This window comes from Rhea americana, unplaced genomic scaffold (assembly GCF_003343005.1).
Source record: "Rhea americana isolate MKP2758 unplaced genomic scaffold, rheAme1 scaffold_97, whole genome shotgun sequence".
NCBI classification, from domain to species: Eukaryota; Metazoa; Chordata; class Aves; order Rheiformes; family Rheidae; genus Rhea; species Rhea americana.
In genome coordinates, this window is record NW_028187166.1 from 93,415 (window position 1) to 104,851 (window position 11,437).

The window sequence follows — 11,437 nt, forward strand, 5'->3', positions numbered from 1 at the left end:
GAGCCGCTAAAGCCTTCCTCCTCCCCGACACCCCTTCGTAGAAGGGCACGAGGCTAAACTGTTTATTTATTTATTATGTTTTTTGCACGGGTCACGCTCGAAGCGGTCGCGGCGGCACCGCCGGCCGCGGGGGCCCTGCGGCGTGCGCCAAGCGAGCAGCAGCAAACCGAAGAGGAGAAGCTCTAAGGGAGACGGGGAGAAACCAAGGCCCGGACCCGGGCGTCCCGGAGAGCTCCCCGCGCGACGCRTCCTCCTCCGACCTTCCCGCAACGGAAGCGTTTAACAATTTCCCCCCACCCGATCCCACTTGGCTAGAGCCGTTCTTACAGAGAAAAACATCGCCAGGCAAACCACTCGCACCCTAACACATCTTGCTTTCCTGTTAAGTGACGGTAAAACGCTCTTTAGAGGAAAAGGTTAACGATGGCTTTACTTCTGAGCTGAGTAATGGATGGGGTGGTGATGAGAGGGTGGTGGTGGTTGGGGGGGTGTCTAGCTTTTCTCCTCCCCTTCTTTAAAAAAAAARRRRAAAAARRAAAARRAAARGRAAAAAAAAAAGGAAAAAAGCTACAATCTTATAGACTAACCTCAGGAATATCAAAAAAGAAGCCCAATATTTTTTTTTTTAAGTAGGTCGCCACAGACCTAGTCGTTTACAGTATAACGAATGCGATTATTTCCTTCATAAATTTTAAATACAAGCAGAATAAAAATCACATTTTTTTCAGGCAACAGTAGCAGTTCAGTAGGTAAGTGGCTTGATCACATTTTTGTTTTGTATTAGTAATGCATGCAAGCAGCTTTAGTATTACAGATCCCTTATAGGTCACAAAACGTTTGCTCTCTTTATAAAGTCCCTCCGTAAGTACCATCTTGTCTTCTCACTGGAGTTTCCGGCCGGCTAGTGGAGCCCGAACCTTGTTCGAAAGGTTGTGGAGTGCTTTGGGTATCCGACGCCATCGCATCCGTGGCGGCTGCCTCCTGTATAACAGAGCCAGCCCCCTCGGCATCCTCACTCTGTTCAAAGGACTGGTTGGAGCCGTTGCTTAGATCTACGTTTACCGTGTTAGTTCTCAGAGCTACTATAGTTCCTGACTCGCTCCTCCGTTCTGCATAGATGCGCTGCTCAAAGACCTGAGCAGTGTTGGGCTGGAACTCGGGATCCAGGGGGACACTGTTTGTGCTGGAGCCCATCACCGTGCGGTACATCTCCATCCCTTCCGGCAGCATGGACTTAATCTTCGGAAGCCAGCGCTTGCGGACTCGGCGGGCGTTGGTGCACATATCGGCTGCTATAACATTCATCTCGCTTTCCTTAAAGCTTGGGGCAAAATTCTGACAATACACTGCAAAGACAGGGATAATTACCACTGAGGATTCAGAGGAAGCAACACAAAGACGGCCGAGCGATTACAGCCTTCGTCCCATCCTAGAAACGTGCCACGACACGCTTATCATACACGCAGCGGCTATCAAGCAGGGGTTCACAAGCGCGGCAGAGCTCTCACAAAGGCACTTTCAGCCTGAAAGTGAAACAACTGGGAAGGATACAAGGTGAAATCCTAAAAATCTCGGGGAAGGAGGCTGGAGAATGACCACCCACTTTTTGGGAACCACTGAACCCAGGAAGTTGTCAGGGCGGAAAGAATAAATGGGCGGAGAAAAGGTCAACACAAACTCCTCAAAAGTAGATCCCCTAATGGCTCTTAAAAATAGGGCAGTGCAGGCACGACTCTGAGAAGGGGGAATCTCAGAACAGCCCTCTGCCAGGAGGTGCAGACTGCACCTGAAGGACTATCCTCTGCACGTCCCAGACTATCCCCTGCACGTCCCACTCCGCGTGTTGGCCACTGCAGGACTAAACAACACGCCACAGACCTCTGGCCTGGTCCAGCACAGCTGCTCCTGCATCCCACCAGGAGAACATGACCTGGTGTCACATATAGCGGATGAGACCAGCAACTCTCCTGCTACACTTTCTCCATGAGAGTCAAGCACCGATGGATAATTACCAACCAAAGTGTATCCACAGGATATTTCTCTATAAAATTCGGAGTAAGCAGACACCGTATGCCCTGAAACATGACAGTGCATGCTGCTGGCACTGTCCCTGGACAACGAAGCCTTTCCATCCTCTGAAACTATTCTCAAACCATAGCGAGGACTAAGYCCAGTCTGAAACTCCAGCTACACCAGGCAGCGCACGTGGTGGTGATGCCAACTCCAGCACKGGTGCAGCGGTGCTGGACTGCATCCAACCTGGGAGCCAGAGCAAAGGAGGCAATTGGATTCAACTCCTGCTGAGTATCTGAGGCCTCTTTGTTATCAGCAATGAAATGGGTAATATACATTAGTAATTCCCAGATTTTCCTTGGCACAGAAGACCATCTCACTGCCCCAAAGCCTGTATTGCTTAAATGCCAATGCATTTATGGAAACTGGAGAATACTGCACTGGAAAAACAAAGTCAAGCCCTACAAAAGTGGTGGAAGATGCTGAGCGTCCTTCATGACTCCACATGCCCCAGGCCAAGCTGTTAACAGGGAGGCCTTTCTCTGGAGGCCACCATACACAAACTACAGGCAACCACCAACAGCACCTTCTAGTGATCTTGGCTTCATATACTGAACATGTGCCATTTTATCCCTGTCCTCCATGTGCTGTAGATCTCAGTCTGGCTGCAAGGCCCCAGCAGTTCAGCAGCATAGCAACAGTTACGGAAAGGGAAGATTTATCTTCCAAATCTTAAAAAGAGGGGGGAAAAAAAAGCTTGAAGTTTCATTTTCTAGTGTAATATTTACATAAAGATTTACTATCCAGAATCTGGAAACGGTGAGAGAACACGGTGCTTTCCACCACGTATCAAACATGTATTAAAAGGGCTTTGCTGTACTGAACCGTCAGTGTTTCCTAAACCACYGAGCTCCTCATGGCCACCAGCAAGCACCTTTTGCCCTATAATGCACTCCTTGTATTCAAAAGAGTGCCCGCAACGGCCCAATATTTAACCATTCGCTCTCTTGTGCCTGGCACWGGGAACAGTTATCTTCATGGAAGTAACAAAAAGCTTTCTGTAAACACTCGCCGTTGTGCACAGATTCATCCCTCAGCTAGTCCTCCACACCCCAGACCTTGCACAACTAGAGTGCCATTTAATCATTAAAACACAGGCAGTCTTACCTGCAGGACAGCAGGAGAGCTGCTGGTTTTAAAACAGTTGCTGCTGTTACACCACCAGCTCTAACGCAGAGCTCAGATGCTCTCTGGGCAGACTAGATGAACGACTTGGTAAAAGGCAGAACATTGTCCAGAGCTCCAACGTTACAAATAAAAGCTACTTGTGCTTTATAGAATCTTTTTAAAAAGATTGTGCAAAATTATTTGCAGCAAGGCTCCCGTTTTACTTATTAAAAAAAGGTTATAAAACATATTCAAGAAAATAGATTGCAAAACTAACAGAAATGTTGACTATGAGAACATAAAAGCCTATTAGTCCTCGTTATGAAGCTTGAAGCAGCCAGCAGAATTCTTTATTCTCGAAGGCTCATTTACCACTTAAGAGCAACGACGGCAAAAGCCCAGGGCACCGCGAAGCCCCAGCGCTCGCCGGCCCGGCAGCAGCCAGGACACAGCTGGGCCAAAAGGAGCAGCGAGACATGCCGAAAGGAGCCGGTTGGGAGATGGATTTGAGCTGCACACTCTGTTCTTGTAAACCGGTGGCTTTGGCAGCTCCCTACGCTTGCATGAAGCCGAACGCAAGACTGAGCGCTAGGCCACGCAAGCCAGCGCACACCGAGACGATCTGCTCCGGCAGCAGCAAGCTCGGAGAGCTGCCAAGCGTCTCACTTYGACTTCCTCCTTCCAACAGCTATCAACAAATTAATTAACTGCAAAATTAACATTTTAAAATATGGCAAAATAAATGAGGAGCAGCAATGTTTTATATCAAGATTCTGCCAAACAACGGAAAAAAGAACTTCAGACATAAAAAAATTGATGATGCAAAAAAAGAAAAAAATTTCCTATAGCCCAATTYCACCACGTGCGTTAGGCAACAAAGCTGCCCTTCCCCGTTCACCCCGCAGCCCTGCTCTCGGCCCGCTGCTCCAGCGCAGCGGCAGTAARCCCCCGCTTACGTTTCACGGCGTTGAGGACCCTGCTGTCCAGGGGCTTCCGGCTCGGGTCGCTCGTGGACGACCGGATGCCAGTCCCGCAGCTGTTGGCCAGCGTGTTCCTGCAAGAAAGGCAYAGAAAGAGCCTTACACGGGGGACAGCAGCCGTCCCAAGCCCTGCAAGGGGACACTGTCCTCTTCTCTTCAGTTTCTCATGGAAGAATYGCCAAGTTGCATGATTTTGAGGCAAGGAATCAGAAAATTTGCTGTTCAGGTTAAGCCATCACTGAGAAAAAGCAGAGATATAAGTAAAGCATATATAGAGGATGAAAAGACACATGCATTAATAGACTTAAAATATCAGGAAATAAGTGGACCCCCCCGAGACAGCGTAAGTGGCAAGGGGACGTACCGATCAAAGAAAGTGGCCAGAAGACGTCTCAGAAGAACCTTATGCTTGACCCCAGCACACAGGTGGCAATTCATCAGCTGCCCCCGAGTGATGTAAACGCCCGAACCTGCAACGGTTGAAGATGCAGAATTCAGAATTAAACCCCTGCACCGCAGACAGCTGCCCTCTGAGCCAAGAACAAACTCCTCCTGCCTTGCTGCTTCTCCACAGTTACGAGGCAGGCAGTAGGAAGCGTGTTCTTCAGGTACTGTTAAAAAAGCCCCAGAAGGCTAATGGGATTTTTGGAGAAGGCTCGTGAGGACCGCTATTGCAACCCCTCAAGGTCTCGGGGAGCCCCAGGCAGCAATAATTTTACCCATACAGCAAAGATGTCTATGGAAATGAGATGAAAGACTGAGTTTTTATAAAAGGCACACCACACAAGGCTCTGCTCTATGCTTTTATATATACAGAGCAGATTATTTATTCTTTCTGAAAAGAAAGTCCCAATCCACTTGTCCTTTTTTTTTTTCTTAAGTGAAAGACTGCAGAACATACAACTAAAGGAAGAAAGAAAAAAAAAACTGTCTAGCCCAGAGAAGGTATGTATTTATGCTACAGATCTAACTGTTTCCAAAAATCCTGGCCCACAACCTCTTCCTACTTCTAGTGAGCTGGGAATTTCGCTTCTATTGCATAGGAACTGCTGACTTTGAAATATATTGGCTTAAAGGATGTTCTCAGGAAGAAAAAGGAATTCAGCCAAAGCAGCTTGTGTGCAGAGGTTTGGAAGCAGATCCTCAGTGCTCTACAGGTTTCTTATCCTTTCCTTATCAAACACTTCTACTTCACACACAGCTTACTAAAACAAACCTCTCTATGCCTCCGAATCTGCTTCCACGGGGAGGTTATTTCATTTTTCAAGTGTACCGTTGTATAAGAGTTGTAAGGATTTTGGTATTTGCTTTTAATTAAGATTAAATACCGGGTCATATCTGGATGCAGAACACACTGTCCTTAAGATTAAAAGAACGTCTATTGGAGAAATGAAATTGCCTCCTGAATTTCCAGGAAAGCCCACAGATTGTCCTTCTTAATCCTGAAGATAAAGAGAGAGCTGAAGAACACAGAAAGCCGGCGGGCTGGCGCCCGCGGAGAGGCAGGGCAGCTCGGCTGGGCTCGTCCCGCCGCAGGGACGGCCCCGACCGCGGCAGCGGCCCCGACCGCGGCAGCCTGCTCCGCCTGGGGACCTCACCGGGCCCATCTTTCCCCAGGGGATCGCTGACTCCCTCTTGCCAGAGTGCGGAGCGCGCCGAGCGCACGCGGCGCTTCCCACTGCRGAACCTCCCGCTTGCACCACCCTCGGCTCCTAGCACCTATCCATCAAGTTTTACTAGGATCATTTCAAGGCTTGTTTAAGGCTTTCTCCGAGGAAGCTGCTGAAGTTTGCAGAATCAATTATGGCATGAAAAATCYGAGACAAAAGGAGATGCTTGGGATATGGAGCTTATGGAGCTGTCACGGAAGGAGTCTTCTCCCACCGACGCTGGGTTCAACCACCCCCGTTGGGTTGCGCCACGTCTGAAACGGTAATTAGCCGCCGAGCCTTTATTCAGTAGCAGCGTTTTACGAGATAAGCCATCAGAGAGAAAGCTAGATGCTACCAAGGGTAACTTCGCTTTAATAAATAAAAAATAACCCGGGCAGCCACTATCAGTTAGAGATATTAATCTACTTTTTTTTTTCCCCAAGATTGAAAAATGTAAATCAAGCAGAGATGCCTCAAGCCAATTTGCAGCTCTCGCTGTGAAAATAACCCACACCACTTGATGTTTTTAAGAAGTCTCACATAAAATGTAAATGGGTATAAAATGAATATTCCAGATAAAATAAATACTCGTGGTCTTATGCTGTGTTACTGCGTGTGCATTTTATTTCTACTTTCCATTGAAGAAAGCTTTCCTTGATCACTCAGAAACCTTTCTGGGTATTTCTGGAAGTTAAGATTCCTTCTGGAGCCTGAAGATAAAACTATGCTACTCACCAAGACATAAGTGACCAGAAGGGAAGGACAACTGATGTGGATTGATCGCACTGCCACGCGTCCTTTTTGCACCGAGTGCTTTACAGGTGTTAATTAAAGCTCAACAGCGTGGGCAGCCGGCAAGGGATACGAGACACGGGGGGGCAAAGCAGCTGCTCGCTACGCGGTGGGGTACGAACCGAGAGGGCTCCCGCAGCAAAACGAAACCGAGGGGAATCTGTAGGTGCACAAGATAACTTTGCAGACTGGAATTTGCTGTGGACGTCGCAGGGAAACACTGGCTGCACGCGCCGTGCTCGGGCTGCCCTCCACGGCCAGCGCATCGCCTTCCCGCGCCAGCTCCCCGCCGGCAGMGTCACCAAAAGCTAAAGAGCACCGTCTCCCACCTCGCCCTGGGCAGAGGAGGAGCGAATTTTCCAGTTATTGTAAAATCACCCCAAACTGAAAGAAAATACGGCTAGATGAAAGGGCCAACCAAAATCGATTCCGCCTTCCTACGGAAATTTGAGAGTTTAATAACATCTCCAATTTTTAGAAAACTTTTGAAGCTTTTTTAAAGCTTCTTCACTGACACAAATTGTATATGCACTGCTGGGTAAATCTTTTAATGTGAGCACCATTTTTTTTTTTTCAAATCTGCGTGTCTAAATCAAAATACAATTGCGATGCAGCCCACACCAATCAGGAAGAATACAAGCTGAGGGATTCAATTAAAATGCTAAATTTGCTAAATTAATTCAATTGAATAAATCCTGTTAATGACACGTTTTTCTATCAGCAAATTAAAAGAAATTTAAGATTTTTTTTTTTCCTTCAAGATAATTAGTGATGAATAATCCAAAAAGACACAGCAAGGGCATACAATATGTACGACTCCAACAACGGCGCAAGCAAGAGCAAGGACACGTTTCACGAAGGAAAATACCAGCAATCTCTAGTCATCCTCGAGCAAAGAAAAAGTTACTCCCTTAGTACCTGCGACGAGCTCAAGCTTTTCTCCAGGATCTCCCTCCGAGTAGAGCTTGGGGTGACAACGATATCCGATCTGACTGATGAGACTGGCCGGGAGAGCGACTAGATCCCGTCGTATGAGGACGCAGGAACGATTCTCTAGTGGAATCTGCTCYGGCTTTTCTTGAGCAACTTAAAAAGAATTAAAAGGGAAAACCATTAGAACAGTTTATCATCAGCGACGCACCACGACAGCAGGTCAGATTTCAGCTCTTCGGCGCCGCTCGGGGACCCGCTCGGCCCCGCGGCTCCCCGGACCGGCGAGGACGTGCCCGCGCTGCGCCGGGGCCGCTGGCTCCGCTCGAGGGTTTTGCGCGCTGCAACGCGTCTGCCGAAACGCCCTCCCCTGCTCCACCTTTCGGGGGCTAGCACTTTGTCTCAATAACGAGAAATATCCCAACCAACCGACCAAAAAATTTCATTAAGCTGCGGCTTCTAAAACAAATTACGCTGCACTACTAGGACGCAGCTGTGATTTCACTTAAAACACTCCCTTACATACCATTAATGGAGCCTGCCACTGCCTATTAGCAAACGTTAATGTTGAAAAGCTAAAACAACTGAGTTTTACTACTAACACTGCACAATTCTGGGTTTTGTGAGCATACAGAGGATTAGCTTTCTAAAGCACATTTACAGTGGAAGTTCACAGGCATGCCTAAAATTACAAATCACAGCAAAATAGGACTGACACAGGTGTATATTGACTCAGACCACACTAGTACATATTGTGAGCTTTTACAAATTTTGATGWTTTTTTTTATAATGATATTTTTTCCCCAATAAGGTTTGATAACATAGCAAGTGCTACATGGAAAAATCAAATCTAACTGAATGTTTCACTGTGCATGAATACAGATACAAGAAAAGAAAAAAAAAAGCAATTAGAGTTTCTGAACTCAAATGTTTCCTACTCAAAAGGTGTCCTTTATTGTAGTTATTCTGATATGCTGGAGGCCATTTTTCAATTCTCTAGATAAAATAACAAGTTTTGCAAACTTGTTGCTGCAGTAACCAAGCGGAAATGCCTCTTTTACAAAGGGATTAGTGTTCTAACTAGGACATGTCCTGCAATATTGCATTGTTCCGCGACTTCGTATTGCAAGGCACAGGGCTGGAAACATCCCCACCCTCATCGCTCCCCTCCTTCCCTAGAAAGTTAGAGCTGCTCTGAATACTGATATTTTGCAAAACGGCAGCTAGGCACAGAGCTTTTTAAAGCAAATGTTTCAGGAGAGCCACCGCAGCATCGGGATGCCTCTTCCCTAGCAGAACCGCCCGGCGCCTGCACGGCTTGGCGCGTTCTTGACCGGTTAAGGACCAACGGTGGCAGAACAGCTCACGCGATGCTTTAAACTAATTTCTCCTGCCATCACAACCTGACCACCCAGGCAAAGCGGAGTCCCATTTTAACATTCCCCCAGGSAGGAGCTCTTCCAGGAAGCGCTTCCCAGCGCTCGGGTGCTCTGCRTCTGCGGATCTCGTGCTCACACAGCGGAAGCACCTAAAAGACCTGTGACATTTCTGGCGCTCTCAAACAGTCCGAACAGAGGATGTCAAATTAGACACTAATATTTCCCAGCTTAAACTCATCAAAAGCAGAGGGGCACTAGAAATGGTATCAACACAGGGACAAAAAAGACTAACAAACAGCCTACTCTGCTCTCCCTCAGAGACCTTTTGGCTTCAGCAAAACGTGTTCACAAAAGCAGGCTATAAGGGTACAAAGGCCATTGCAAAACAGACGTGAACCTTGGGTGGGGAGAGGAGAAGGCGCTGTTGGAGGACACCTCTTCACCAGTTAGGGTCCTCCGCCTGCTTCTCTATTACACATAGACTGAACTAAAAGTTCAAATCACAGAGGCCATGCACRACCCGCCGCTCTGCCTATCAGTCGCAGGAGCCAGACCGGGATGTCCAAGGTCTCTAMTGGAGGCAACGAACGAATGGTGAACCATGCTATTAGGGGTACACGGATGGCAACGCTTGGCAGCGGCGTTTTGTGCTAAATGCATGTTTCTGAACCGAGAGGTCGCAGACAGAGACCAAGATTAGGCCATATTATTTCATACGGCCTGGGTTAATTGCAGGCGAGCTTGGCAGGGGAAGCGGTCCATTCATCAGCACTTAAAAAGCTGGCAGACATTAAGCCGTTAAAAGAGAAGGACTAGAAGTTGAGCACGCTGGTGCTGATACTCAAAGAGTTATTTTAAAGGTCTCCAGTCATTCTTTTTTTAAAGGTATAAAGGCTGCACGCCTCCAGGGAAAGCACTCTTRAACAGTTGCAGCCAGTACGCCAAATGATGCATTTCACAGTAMAAGTGACAGGCGGTGGGTCCGCACTACTCCTTATCTAATATTTATATGTTCTGAACCAAAAAGAATTTAGACTGGAGACCGAAATGGAGATTAGTCACTGCTCTGATCACACAGACGTGTCTTCGGATGGTTTTTCCGGACAAAACGCAGCAGCCAAAGGAGGCAAAGCCAACGTGGACCTCACACAGTATTAGTAATAGCTGCGTTATCCTTCGCGCTTGCACCGAGTTTTCTGGCTGCAGGTTTCAGGGCACCTCGCAATACGGCTAAGCACTATGGAGCTGTGGGGCTCGAGAAGCCGAGGGATGTTTTCTAGCCCAAAACTTCAGATTTGGCAATAATCTGAGTTCAGTTGGCCCCATCTCAATCCTCAGCCCTGTCCACGTCCTTCCGCTTCTTTATCAAAACGACTGGAACCGAAGAAATTAAACATCTACGGCACAGGACCAACAAACAGCCATGGTGGACAAGGACAAACCTGCCCGCTTTACTGCTTGTCCCGTGCAAACACTCAATAAAACCCAAATTTGGAGCAAAACAGACCCTGATGTAGCAATAACGAAGACTGGAAGAGAAATACCAGAACAACTTCTGTACTAAAGCTAACTTCCTAGGGAAATTTCAAAGAATTTGGTGTCAAGTCTGTTTCCTGAAAGAAAAGCAGCTTTTCAGGAAAACAATACCGAYGTACGGCACCCGCACTGAGAAGAGCCAGTGACAGCTCCGCCTGGAAAAAAWTCTTTGCTTTTGAAGATATTTCTTTTTATACATGTGGGGCCATAGAGAAGTTAACATTTCATCTTTGAAGACAAATACTTCACGAGACAAACTAAAACTTGGGCTAAAGACCAGCAAGCCTAAACTGAATCCGCTATTATATTTTGGTTACAGCTGCCCTGCTGTCTATAAATCTCTTGCTAAACACAGGCGCGAATCATTTTTGCAATTTGTTTTGCTTAAGGCATGAGTACAAATGCAACGATACGGAGCARGAACTACCGGAGGCTCAGGCCTTTCCAATTCAAGGGATATTAATCGCTGCACGCAGAACGGTTACGTAAAGCAGCAGCACACAAGAGACACTTTGCCCCCGTGTTTTCAAAGAAAGCAAGTCTGTTTGGCCTTTACGCTCCAAAGAACAGGATAGGATTCGCTCCTCTCCCAATTAACGTGCATCTTCAGAGGGCCGCCGCTGCCCTGCTCCCAAGGCCGGGGCACGCAGTGTGCACTCCTGTTCAACGCCGCCCTCCGGCTACCGGGGACACGGGCAGGAAAGCATTAAAAAGCCAGCAGAGAGAGCTACGAGTCAAACGCCGATTTATATATTTTTTAATGCAAGTGTATATACTTTGATCTGAAAATCACGCGGCTGCTGCAGCTGGCGCTCCGGGGCGGGCAGCGCCGAGGCTCCGGGCGCGCGGGGCGGTCGTGCAGCGTCCTCGTCTCGCGCACCGTCGSCGCGACCGGCTTCGGGTAGGGGCCGGGGGTGCGAGACGCGGCGGGAGCGGCGCTGGCCATGACGCGCGGCGGCTTCGCAGCCCCGCCGCCCCCGCTCAGCCC

General features: G+C 47.9%; 1 protein-coding gene across 1 annotated transcript in view; it reads right to left on the reverse strand.

Annotated features, from left to right (window-relative positions):
- Positions 1–6: 6 nt before the first annotated feature.
- Positions 7–11,437, reverse strand: part of NACC2 (NACC family member 2) — a 22,174-nt gene continuing 10,743 nt past the window's right edge. The window contains exons 3-6 of the mRNA XM_085325287.1: positions 7,523–7,690; positions 4,525–4,630; positions 4,137–4,234; positions 7–1,346 (exon numbers count right to left, since the gene is read on the reverse strand). Of these exons, the coding sequence (XP_085181413.1) occupies positions 847–1,346; positions 4,137–4,234; positions 4,525–4,630; positions 7,523–7,690 (872 nt within the window). The 3' untranslated portion in view covers positions 7–846. The remainder of the gene's footprint in view (positions 1,347–4,136; positions 4,235–4,524; positions 4,631–7,522; positions 7,691–11,437) is intronic.